The sequence below is a fragment of the Pleurodeles waltl genome, chromosome 3_1 (genome assembly GCF_031143425.1).
Source record: "Pleurodeles waltl isolate 20211129_DDA chromosome 3_1, aPleWal1.hap1.20221129, whole genome shotgun sequence".
Taxonomy (NCBI): Eukaryota; Metazoa; Chordata; class Amphibia; order Caudata; family Salamandridae; genus Pleurodeles; species Pleurodeles waltl.
The window spans coordinates 153,920,780-153,934,595 of NC_090440.1; the positions used below are offsets into that span (position 1 = coordinate 153,920,780).

The following is a 13,816-nucleotide window of genomic DNA, read 5'->3' on the forward strand; positions in this document are numbered from 1 at the left end:
GAGTCTCCGCCCCTAGAAATCATTTAGCAGAGCAGCTAGAGTCTCTACCAGATAAGGTGTAACCAAAGGTAAGTAACTTGTCCACCTTATAGAGACTTCTAGCTGCAGATTCCTTACCTTTCAATAGGTACCTAAGTAATACCATCCCCGGAGGTGGGTCTGCGAACCAAGTTCAAAGTAAGTCCTGCAAGACCGAACACGCAAAGTGCCCGTCCCTACAGACCTGACTGTCCAGGAAGTGTTTGGTAAACATGTGCAGGGATCCCCAAGCTGCTGCCTCACAGATTTCCAGGACTGGAACTCCGCGTGCTAACACAGTGGTCACAGCTTTAGCTTCAGTAAAATGAGCATGCAGACCTTCAGGGGGTGCTTCTTGGCCAGTGCGTATAAGATCTTAATGCAGAGAACAACCTATCTGGAGATGGTCCGCTTCTGCACTGCCTGACCTTTCTTTACACCCACTTATCCTACAAAAAGTTGGTACTCTCACATCTAGCTCCCTTGGTGTTAGTCCATCTACGCTACAACAAGAGAGCCAGGTAACAAGGGACTCTACTTGCTTTAATCCTCATTATAGTGATCTCACTTTATGTAAAAGGGCTGTGGCTACCAATGAGATCTGTACAATAGCGCTATCTGCGTGTGATTGCTCCATTATCCATGCAGCCCCGATTCTCGAGGTAGTGCAAGCCCTTCCACCATTTGTCTAACTGCACTTATAAAATCTGCATTGGCTTTAATTTCATTTAATGTGACAGGCCTTAGGACAAGAAATGTCCTACCTGAGTGCAACAACTTTATTGATTTCTACATTGTTTTGTTTATTTCAAGAAACTTGGTGTATTGATCCCATTTATAAACCAGGTTACTTAAACTTTTTTTTATCCCAGCTAAAATTAACCCGATAGGGAGACCTCCTGGTGGGTTAACAATTTGGTTCAGACCAAACTCTAATTTAAAAAGTACGAGAATAAATGTGGACTCCCCTGATATTCCTGCCTTACAATTGGGTTCTAATGTGCCTCACTGCACTAACATATTTTCGAGATGTGTCAAGGATTACCGTGACTCAAGACTGTCCAACATCTAAAGGAAAAGTAGAGTAAGACAAGGGACCAATCCCTTCTTATCCTTGCAGGAGACTTTAATACCACCTTTGATCCTCTGAATATTGACCACGTCAATCTTTCCCATGATGAGTATGATGAGGGGACTTTTCCCCTACTTGATCTCCCGCCAATACAAAATGGTGGACAGAAGCCACCATACAGCTCAAGGCCTTCTGTTTAGAGTTTGGGCTTCGGGCCACTAATGGGCGGACTAAATCTGATATGCAAGAGCCCCATACATATAATAAACAGCACCACTCATGTTATATTGACTACATTTTACTAGATCTGAGGCTCTGTTCCCTCTTAGAGGACATGGACACACACAGTAGAGAGATTGGACAGCTAGCACAATCCCCTGTGTCTCACAATGGTCGATACATTTGATAGAAGTCTGCAGGTATCCCTTCCAACTGTCTTTACAATGATTGTAGTCCCCACTAACATTAGGAGGAGACTAAAATTGTGTCAAATAAAAGCTTGCCCTAACATTTTAACAGCTATAAGTAAGAACTTAGAAACCCTTCTAGGTGGTCTAACTTGGTACTCAGGGTTAGATTCTAATTCCTGTTCCTTTACTGAGGTTCACAATGTTTTTAAGCACATTTTGTCATATATTTTAGTCCCAAAATTCCCACTTCGTACATGTGCGCACAAATCTAAAATGTGGTCAAATAATGAATGCAGACAGGCACGGAACTTGTTAGCCGCAGCTATAAATTTGAAGGACCAGACTTGTATTACCCTTTCAGGAAGGGCATACAAGCAGGCTCAGATGAAAGAAAAATGGGAACGAGACAATCAGAGGTGGCAAGAACTAAGTGAGGCATGTTGTGTGAAGAACTCCACTAAATTCTGGTCCCTGGAATATAGGGTGGGGGGGATTAGTTCTGATGACCCATCATCAAATTACATATACAGAACAAACTGGATTGAGTATTTTACTAAGCTACACTCAGAGGGTGTGTCACGTCCCCTTGTCAGCGAGCCCTCTGCTAATGTCACTTAAAAGGCCAATACCCTGCTCTTCGACCCTGGAGATATTAACACTGCTTTGGATGTCTTTATTAGCGACAGAAATGCGGGACCTGGTGGTATCCCAGCAGACATATTTAAAGATGATGGAGTGACTCGCTCTAAGTATTTTAGTATTTTGGATAATGCCATTGCAAAGGGTGTTTCGATTCCTGACTCATGATAGAGGGCAGTGGTAATTCCCATTTTTAAAAAAGATGACAGAGGTATCCCAGCCAATTATCGCGCATTCAACCAGATAAATTGTACTCACAAACTTTGAACTACCTTTTATTGAAAAAAAATCCAGGATTGGATCACTGGAAACAGCATACTTTCACCCTTGCAAGCTGGATTTCGTCAGAAAACCAGCACGATCTACCAGGTTTTTTGTTTCTATCCTATTCTTTGGAAGACGGTCATTATCGGCAAATGCAGCCTATATGTTTTTTTTTTTTTCAATCTTAAATCTGCATTCGACTTAATCCCTCACTCCAAGCTTTGGCAGGTACTTAGTTATATGGGTTTGCCAACTGAAATTCTAGACGTAGTTGTTTGTTTGCATGAAGAATATTATGCAAGGGTCCTATGGTGGGAGCCAGGGTCAGCTCACAGACAGGATCCCAATCAACTAAGCAGTCAGCCAGGGCATTTTTCTTTGTTGAATTTGAATTTCCTTTATTTCGATTATAAGAATAATCATAAAAGTACAAGCATCACAAACTTCAGAAACCATGTAATAAATACCCGAACATGTTAAAAACCCCAAAGCATTGCCATGTCATTGCCATGAGTTCTAAACAGAAATCCTATGTGTTGCTTTAAGAGACCTTGTTGGTCTTGTTTCAGCGTAATGCACACTTTAAAAAGTTAGAGACTGCCAATACAATGATAGGTTCATTCAACATCTGTAAATATGTAAAAGCAGTGCGATATTGATAAAATCCTTTGGCTTTGAGAACAGGCAGGAGAAATCTTCTAAATGGGTTTCAAAAACTACAAAACAAGACAAGATGTTCTAAGGTCTGGGGTGAGACATTATCGCAAGGACAAATCCTAATCGCAGAGGTCTCATATTGTCCAGACGGGAAGCATAAATTGCATCAGACAGAACCTAGTCTGAACCTACTGAGAATAAGTCTTTCCCCTGGGTTTCTGACAAAGGAAAGATAGGGTTCCGGATCAGGAGTAGTATTTAAAATCATCAGAGCCCTGGCTGATTGACCACCCAAGGTCAGGTTTACCGTACTTCCGCAAAACTGCGTTAACAGGAGCTCCTTCACAATCTTTTTGTCTGCCGGTTTAAACGATTCAGGATTATAAAATAATTCTGGGCACCCCAATCATAAGGCCATAGATCTAATATAGTTAAGCCATGGGATTTTGTGGCCTAGATCACAACTGAGGCAGTCCTCAATGACTTCCTTAATAAAAGTTGCTATTTTCCCCACTCCAGATTGATAGCCACAGTAAGATAGGCGCAATGTTTGCATGATCTTCTGCAAAATCCAAACCTAGCTCCCCATGCATAAACAAACTCGGGCTAGCCGGTCCCACCCCTAATAGCTTTCTACAAAAATGATTTTCTTCACGCTAAATAGATTTACAATTAGAGTAGCCCCAAATTCCTGCACTGTATAATAGAACAGGTAAACATTTCATCTTGTAGCTCTGCAACAGCATTAGAACAGCTCCCAGCTAATCAGGTAAATCTAAAAAGTGCCCCACATGACTGGTTAAAGCGCAGACACCGGTTTGCAAGACATTGGGCCCGCGTGCAATGCTCATCAAATGTGACCCCCCAAATAAGAAAAGGAGGTCATCTGATCCTTGAATGTGATCGGTCTAAGTTTTGACTTCCGATTCCCACACGCGTTTGGAGGTATTAACATTCAGTTGCAGGTCTCACATAAAATCCACCAGAACTTTAAGACCATTCAGTGTGCGAGAGAGGATGACTGCATCATCTGCATATTATAATGAGGGGACAGGGTTGTTTTCTTTACCATCAGTGACTAGGTACGAATTCAGACCACTGATGTATAGTAAAAATAAAATTGGCACCATGACACACCCGTGCCTAACACCCCTTGACAGTCTGAAAACATCAGAGCATTCCCCTGCCTTCCCAAATTTTAGTGAGGCATTGACAACTAGGTGTAGCGCCCAGAGGAAGTTATAAGCCCAGAGGAAGTTGTAAGCCCTAACTGCACTGATAGATTGGGGGTTCCTTGGCTTGTCCTTAAGGACTTTATGGAAGTGATTACTAGCACTGTGGCAATTTTTATCAAACTCTTTATGATCCCCCTAGCGGTCCTTGCAGATTCAACATAATGGATCTAAGGATGCTATTCAGAAACTGAAAATCTGCCAAAATAACAAGCGGTGGGGCATCAAATAGTAAGAGGGGCTAAAAAAACACATTTCGCATCTGTTAACAATCGCTACCAATATAATAAGAATCAAACTTTCCCGCCAGCTGAGCCTCCTGCTCGGATCTTTTGGGGTCAGCCTAGTCACACATGGAGTGAAGTCCATAATCCCTAAAGCGGGATTAACCATTCTAGCTTCGACAGCATTATGATCACTTTGCAATTGGCCATGAATCCACCCCTTTGTAAAAAGAAATCTTCAAAATTGTTCTCCTTGTTTTTTAATGATGTTGTCCACTTCCTTTTACAATATTCCACCGTAGTCCCCACACGTTGGCTGCTACTGAGATCGCAATATTGCTATTTGCGGACAACACCTTATTGATCTACAAGACCCCCAGTGGACTCCAACATTTACTCTATCACTATAAGGAGTTTTGTTGTGCTCGTGGGCTGGAAAATAATGTAAGAAGAACTAAGTTTATGTCATTCAACCCACATAAATCTTTTAAAGGGAACATAATACTTGGGGGCACCATTTTAGAGACGGTGGACTCATTTAACTATTTTGATATAAATTTGCCCGCTACAATGACTTGGAAAAATCAAGTGCATAAAATGATTTTTAAACACAGACAGATTATTGGAGTGATCAGGAAGGAGCATTGGCCTACCTTTAACAAACCACTGGACCCTGCACTTAAGACACAGGAGGCAAACGCCGTGGGGTGTGCAATTTATGGGGCTGAACTTTGTTTTTTTTGTTTTATCTGTCTCGCTTAGCATCATCAGAGAATACATTTTATAAGGAATTTGGCTCACCTTCACCAGTACTCCATTATACCCATTGTTGTACGACATGGGCAGAAGGGCAATAGCCAATAAGGCAAGATTGCACCTCATCTTATTCTGGAGGAGGATATGGTCTGCACCGGAACTTGCTCATTATGCCACTGCCCTCCAGGCAGGCATGCGGGTTGACAGATTTAATAAAATCTATTGGCTAACACACTGAAAGAAATTTTTATTTTTGTTGGGCTAGAGGGAATCCTGGGAATTTCCGTTCTGTCACAATATCAGGGGCGGCTTTTCCATTAGGGCGGAGGAGCGTTGCCACCCCACCAGCAGTGGCAGCTGCAAACCTTTTACCAAAAAACGATAATAAACTGCTCAGCACTCCCCCTCAGAGCGCATGTGTGTTTGGCCGGCCACCTCTGGCCAGCCAAACACACATGCAAGTAGGCTCTCTCCAGCCTAGCAACACAGGCTCCCAGTCTGCCTGGGAGCGCTCTGGCTCGGTGCTCCAAGCCAATCCTGATGCTGCTTTGAGCATTGTCAGGATTGGCTGCAGGCCAGGCTGGGACCCTGTGCCTGCAGCGAGGAGATGGAGGAGTGGAGCGGCGTGTGGCGTTCAGGTGTTATTGTTTTACAAAAATGTTTAATTTAATTTTAATTTCCCGCCCCCCACTTCGCTACCCCGAGCCACGACGGCACAATATGCCACCAAAGGAAAAGCTAAAAAAATAATATATATATTGAGCATGGACTGCCCCTACCGACACCTATTCAGCTGAGAGTTCTATACTGACAAGGGAGTTCCCTGACTTTAAATGTACAAGATTTTGTGAACCCTATTGGGATGTTATATCAGTCCCGCTGGATAGTAAAATGTATTTCCAATTCAGAGTTGGTACACTCCCTTTGAGATCTCTTACCCATAAATGGGCGCCTAATGATTCTATTTGTTGTCCAGCATGCTATCTCACTAATGAAACAATTGCACATGTATTCTTTTGGCTGCATGGCATATGCTGGACCACATCGAGTTTGGATGAAACCTTTGTGCAAACAGTTGGGCATATATAATTACTACATAGCTTTTAGAATTCTAAAATCTGATGCTAGCCCACTGTATGCATGTACTGTTGCAAAATTATTGGGCTGAATCTGGAGCACCAGAAGAAAGGCCTTATCAACTGGGGGAGAGTAAGTCTGTATATTTTTTAATCCATTTGAATTTTATGTTTTTTTTTTTAGGCCATGGGTATGGTTTGATTTATGTATTGTTGTATATTGTTATGCTGATATGACTGATGATTTCATTGTCTCTTGATTTTTATTGTACTATTTGTTTTCCACTTGATATAGTATTGTACACTTTTATGGCATATTGACGAAATAAAGTAATTACAAACACAAAAAAGTTGGTCAAACACCTGGAACTCTTTTGCATGATCAAGGTAGAACACCAATGCTCTTTTTGGGTCCAGGCGTATGTGGGGGGTGGATAAAAAGTAGGCAGGGTGATGGATTGGCCTACATGAAAGGGTGTAACCACTTCTGGCAGAAAAGAGGCCCTAGTGCGAAGCACCACTTTGTCAGGATGGATAGAAAGGTAGGGTGGCTTAATTGACAATGCCTGCAGCTCACTCAAGCTCAAGGAGGCACAACTGGCACCGGTCCTGATCCAGGACTGGATCCTTGGGACCCCCTAGGCGCTGAGGCAGATGATGTGGAACCCAAAGGGGCCCCCTCTGACTACACTGGGCCAAAGGCACTCCAGCGGGCTCGGTCTTCCCACAAATGAGACGCATAGCCTCACAGCACTCCCAGATTTGGGCAGTGGTCGCTAGGAGAGGTGCAGAGTCAGCCTAGGCGCAGGTTCTGCAGAATGAGGCCTAGAGTGTCAAGGCTCCCTCATCTCATCAAACGACAGACGAGAAGAAGTCGAAGAGTGCTTCGACTTCTTGGACTTTTTCTTTTGCCTCGACTTACCCGATCGTCCGGAGGACCTGGAGTGGGACGACAACAACTTCAGACTCCACAACTGATCCCAAGACCTTCCTCTCGACCTGGATCTTGACTTGCATGGAATCAGGTGCCAGCCCACCATTAGATTCAGGAACTGCTCCCCTCAAAGCCTTCGGCTGCATGGCCTGACACTCTGAGCATTACTTTGGGCCATGGTCACGCTCCAAACACCTTAGGCACTCAAGGTGCGGATCCACCACCAACATCACCTGATGACGGGATCTGTAGGGCTTGAATCCAGTCTTTCTAGAATACTTCCTCTATGCACCAAGAGTGAAACTGGAAAAAGCCCAGCCAAAAATTGACTGAGGGGTAGCTCTCTTGGGGTCAGTGTTGTGCTGGCACAGAAAAAAAAAGAACTGACTTCAGCGTGCCTGGGTGGCACCTATATAGGACCCACAACCTCATATCCGGCGCAGATGATGCCAATGATGGACACCACCTACTGGCCCGCAGGGGTACTGCTCACAAACATTTTCCAGATCCAGTCTGATGCCTGGGTAGAATTCAAAGGTAAGGAATCTGCAGCTAGAAGTCTTTTCAGATATATTAATTAGGAACTAAATTAATTTTAAAATTTCCCCCTCTGTAGCCCAAAAACGTGGTGTCTGCTAATAGAAACCTATGTTTATAAGCTACATAGCATGGCCTCTGCAACTGTAGTTATAAAATTATCACATAAGAAATAGATAGGGTTACCATATAGTGTGCAATTACTACAATATGAGGCCTTAGGGATGGAAAAGAAGCATATGTATAAATCCTCATTTCTGAGAGCAAGTGTAAAGAACGTTTCTGGGAGAAGCATGACTTCATACGAAATAAAAGTATCTCTGACTTAAAAACCTAATATGCTAAAAGAATACTATATCGAGTTTACTGATAAAATAAAAAGGCATAAAAACAGTCAAAACATGAAAACATCTGGAGTATTAGCAATTATCTGCTCTATTTTATCTCTAGCCCCATCATCCTGATGCCCACCTCTGTTTTCCATCCCCTGCAGTACCCTTATGTATTCCCTCTATGTTTCATCTATCTACGCCATCCCTTAGTTACCATCTATGTGCTGGGCTTCCCTTTCTAGACCAACTGTATGTTCCATCATGTGTTGCCATCTATAGCTCAGATCTGAAGGATTAACTATCTTTATGCGTTTTTCTCTTATATTATCTACCTTCCTTTCGTTTCAGTCTGTATGATCCCTCCTCTACTTTTTCAGAGGTACACATCCAATCAGGAATTTGTTTCTGTAAATATGCTATCACTTGCTACTTGTCAATGAGTGTGATTTTAAGACTCCCAAGTGCAATCAAAGATTGTGCAATGCCTTATCCCGATTCCCAACTACAGCTATTTGAGAGACAAAGCAAAATTATCCAAAGAGCACACATGGAGGAGATGCTCCAGCAAGTCTGCAGCAATTTAGGAAGATCTCTTTGAGCATTAGTACCTAGATGAATTTCCTTTAAAACACACACATTTGTCCAAAAACCTTATGATGAGATCTTTGAGACAATATTTGCACAGGTGCTCAGGATAGGGTACTTCTTAAAGAATAATGACCAACCATCAGCTCCTGATGATGCTACCCAAGGTGACTTAGTGGATACTTGGGTAAAATAGCAGTAAAGGAATCTACACAGTAATTATTTTTCTCTTAATTTTATATTTTTTATCATACTACACATTATCTGCTTTAAAAACTTCCAGACGTTCTATAAATGAAACCTTTTAAACACAGAATACCTGATCACCTTTATTAGGCAACATGGAACAACAAGTGATTTTCTTTAAAAAACATGACTTTGATTGAACTTATTCAAATGAAGCAGCTTTAGTGTGTGCTGTGGAAGCACAGTGATGTATATCTACACTAATGGACAATGCCCAAAAGAAACAATTGCCATGTTTCTCTTTTTACAGCTCCCAAACTGTTCAAGGAACAGTATGACAATACTGTAAAGATAGAAGTACATAACCTCAAGACGGTGAGCAAACTATCCAAGGCTCCTTCAAGATAATCACCCTTTAAGCGATTTTAACTCTAATTTCAAAAATATCCTTTGTCCAGGTTAGACCTTGAACACTTGTATCTAAGCAACACTTGTATCTGAGCAACCCAATCTTCCAAGCCATCAAGATTTCCCGAGGTTTTCCGCTGTGGTCCTGCATTTACAGTTTAATGCACTACCCATCAGGAAGTTTGACTATGCCCTCATCTTAGTCCTGAGGTGAATACCCTCCCTATTCCTATATGGCATCTCTTGGCAGATTATATATTTCTTTGTGGTTTGATTGTGCAAGGTACATGGCACAGACATGATTAACATTTGTTACTCTGTCCCAGAACAAAATGTGCAGTTGTGACTGAACACAACAGCCAAAAAAATCTCAACCAAAAATGGAGGAAAAGTGGCCCTTCCCTTCAAACAAGGATGCAAATCATGATAATACCAGTTTTCACTCAGCTCAGCCTTAGAACAAGAGCACAATTTCCCTCACAATTTCTCACTTTATCAAGAGTTCTTTTCTAAACTTGCTGTGTTTAAATTAGTGCAGTGTTCCCTTTGTTAAAATACTTTCACATGCACAGAGATAATCAGATGTTTATGAATATTAGTGAGGATCCATGATTGGGTAGCAAACTACCTAGTGTTCTAGTCTTCTTGGTCACAGTCTTTGCTTTCCTTCTGTTCCCCAAAAACTTATTTTTTGCAGCTTTTGTTTGGATATTTACATTTTATCGTGTAGTAAAGATGAAATATTGCAGGTACTCTCATCTGCAAGTGGGAGCTGTTTTAACTGTGGCTTGACAACACAGATTTGATCACGCCCCTTCTCCCACTGGCTTATTTTTATGAGCTTTGTTCAGCCAGTAGCCTGAAACATTGTCAACCCCACCTTCAATCGGCCCAGAGGAAAATTATTTTCCTCCCGCCGTCATGCAATTTACTGTGAAGTGGATCACTCCGCCACCTATGTATTGGAATGTAGGCAGGACTATTTCACATTCGACAAGTGCACTCAATCATCACACTTGCTGTTGCAATCAATTCATTATCTTATACACATATTCTATACCCAAAGCAATCATGTATTGATATATTTTTGCACTGCAGGATTCATTTTTTTGTTTTTGTAAGTGCATGATTGCAAGTCTGACCTTCTTGCAACCACCCTGCATTGATTTTTCTTTTTAGGACTCAGCTGTAGACGGCGCATGTGATCTCTCGAAGAGACATGCTGAATCTGCTTTGGTGAGCTACAGCCCTGCCCAGGCGTTACCGCATGCTGACTCTATCGTCGCTCTCCAATTCTTTCTGTACATTTTGTCCATTGCATGCATTTGTCATGCCTCTTCCTGTGTTTTCCCCCTTTCCCGAGAGCAGTATCCCAGCACACTCTACTTCCACTATCCCTCATTTTATTATCATTTTAGGGACGTCTTTTTTCTTTGTTAACAAGCCCTCCTCAGGAGCGTCTCTGTTTTCATTCGCTCTAGCACCGAGCACTGTTTTTCTTATTAGACCGTCTCACATTTAATTTGCTCCAAGTGGTCTGGTGTTGAATTTTGTGGCATGATGTGGAATTCTATGTTGTGGATTTGACATATGTGGTGTGGAGTGGAATTATGTGGTTCAGTGTGGAAATATGTGGTGTGGAATGGAACTGTGTGGAGTTGAATTGTGTGGTGTGGAACTGTGTGGCATTCAATGAAATTATGCCAAGTGGAATTATGTGGCATGGTGTGAAGTGTATTTATGAGGTTTGTAATATGGCATTGAGTGGATTTATGTGGAGTGTATTATATGGTAATGAGTAGAGTGTAATTATGTGAAGTTGAATTATGTAGTGTTGAGTACTATTATGTGAAATATAAATATGTTGTGTGGTATGGAATTCTGTGGCGCTGAGTTGTGTGGTGTGGAATTGTGTGGCGTTGTGTGGAGTTACATGGCATGATGTGGAGTGGAAGTATGTGGAGTGTAATTATGTGGCATGTGTGGAGTGGAATTATGATGAGTTTAATTATGTGGCATGGTGTGGAGTTGTATATGGTGTGGAATTATGTGGCATGTTACAAAGCTGAATTTTGTGGAGTGTAATTATGTGTTTTGGAGTTGAGTGGATATATGTGGCGTGAAGTGTAATTTTGTAGGTTGGAGTGGAATTATGTGTAGTAGACAATGCCAATAGCTCTAAGACTGCCAAGACTGATTGGCTCCATTTTGCATTCTCCCGAATTGGCAAGGGCATACATACATCATGAGTCCTCTGGGGTCCTGACATCCAAGATTTGCGCCTAAGGTACTATACATGTGTATGCCCAAAGGACATTCTGGGTACACATATATATTATGTGTAGCTTATGCAGAAGTGTGCAAGAATAGCTTCTCCTACGTGGGAAGCTACACACAGAATCCAACTCTTTATACAAGGTAGAACACAAGTCGTAGGCCACGGACAACAAACTGGTGGAGGTAAGTCCATCAGTTCTTGGCTTTTCCAGTTCAGTTTATATCCACAACATAGGTCATACTTTTAATGTGAATGTGTTCTGATTGCTGACGCGCACACTGTGACAAGCACAGATCCCCACTGACACAAATGTGTTGCCTGCTTTGAAAGGGCATACACACACACACATGCACACATACTCACAACACACTCCTTCAGCACTTACATTTGGCAGGTGTCTTGCACCAAACAGCATCATCCTTGCACACCTGTTGGGCATTTGGGTGAAACGTCCATAGTGCCCCAAGCAGCCCTACGTACTGTGAACACCGATGCAGTAGTTACCCACCTGAAAGGACATGCGTCAGCCATACGTTAGAGCTCACAGAAGGCATGACAGCTCGGCCACTTACGTTATGCGCACTAATTACTGGTGCATGCTGTGCTAAAATTCAAGCAGTGCACAACAATCATGCACAAATGCCCCCTTTGCAGTAACATAAAACTGCCACAGAAGAACAGCATCAAACAGCACCATCTTACCATTTGAACAAGCAGATATGCAGTCAATATGTCTGGGTTTAATGAGGTAAAGCAAACTAACACACATGCAGACTTGTTGCACGACTTTACCACATTAAAGCTAGCTCCTGTGGGTTGGGAACTACGTTGACCTGTCTCACTCAAAACGTGTATCCCACTGTAAAGAAAACAAGGAGTGCAATGAAGGAGCCTTGGAAATGCAGCAATCAATATTACCAGTACGTAATAAGACTTAAAGAAACAACTGGATCAATAATTGAACATATACGTTGGTTAAATGAATATGTAAGTATGCATGTATTGGGTGTATATGAAGTCAACCTCACTATAAAGCAATGAAACTCTGTTCCTAGTGATTAAGTTGCACATATGATGTACAGTATGAGGGACCAAAACTCTGTAGAATAAATCTGACCTTTTCACAACAAACCTCTCTCGTTCCTTCAGTACGTGGAAAGACCAAGCCCTTATAATGTGAGTGCCCCAAAAGCACTGTCAGCACATACCTTTGGTAACATTCCGGAGAACCTTAACCTTCACCCAGCGACTGAACTGGAAGTTGTTGTATATGTTGTTTACTCTGCAGATGTATGCATGGCTCTCTCTCGCTGTGATGCGAAGTTCTGACTGGGTAGCTCCAGGAATCTGGCAACACGAAGACTAGAAATAAGAATATAGTGAACATCAGCAGAGTAGTCATTTTCAAGAAAGCTTTGCCCTATTTAACTTTCAGAAGAATGCCAGCTCCATACAAACATGACCCATGAATATAAAAAAAAAAATTTGCAGAATGAAACTGGTAGGTTCTGGGGACGTAGGGGTTTAAATAATCAGATACATAAGTACCAATACATTACATAAAAATATCACTAGTCAAATAAAACACACTTTCCTCAACTTGCTACTGAATAACTTTACCTCGTGTGACAACGTCCTTATCTTACTCATTCTTTAGTAAATGAGGAATGTTCATACCTTAGAAAGTAATTCAGGTGCTTCAATCTAGTTTTCTTAAGCCTAACTTGGGCTTGGCCATAAAACACCCTCTTTACTGTATTTCAATTTATTTTTATTTTCCATTGCCTGCAGGTTAGTGCTGTTGGCCTTTTTCTTTGAGGCACTATGGTGTTTGGAGAAGAATTGTGTATGGAAAAATAAGTTCTTCTATTGCCTCTTTATCATCATTGCATGCTTTGGCAGGAGCTCAAAATGAGCAAATGACCACAAAACAGCTTTTGGAACGTCTGAAAGCAAGAAGGTTCTTCAAAGGAGTCACTCTTCACAAGTAAGCAAAGCCTTGGTGTCAGGAAGTAAGCAGATAGGTAGTGTAGACCAAGAATGGTGGTGGAGACCCTGGGTGGATGATGAAGAGTTTAGGCAAGCCCAAAGTTACATTTTACATTTTGGTAGCTCTACATCCACTGTGAGTGCTTACAAAGTGGGGGGGAGCGGGACCTATCATTAGATGTTTGCTAACGTAAATCTCTCTTAGGGACCCTCAGTATT

General features: G+C 41.9%; 1 protein-coding gene across 3 annotated transcripts in view; it reads right to left on the minus strand.

Annotated features, from left to right (window-relative positions):
• LOC138283857 (mucosa-associated lymphoid tissue lymphoma translocation protein 1-like) overlaps nucleotides 1–13,816 on the minus strand; it is a 977,541-nt gene that overhangs the window by 587,771 nt on the left and 375,954 nt on the right. For all 3 annotated transcript variants that reach the window (XM_069222019.1, XM_069222018.1, XM_069222020.1), the window contains one exon: nucleotides 12,817–12,970. In XM_069222019.1, the coding sequence (XP_069078120.1) occupies nucleotides 12,817–12,970 (154 nt within the window). The remainder of the gene's footprint in view (nucleotides 1–12,816; nucleotides 12,971–13,816) is intronic.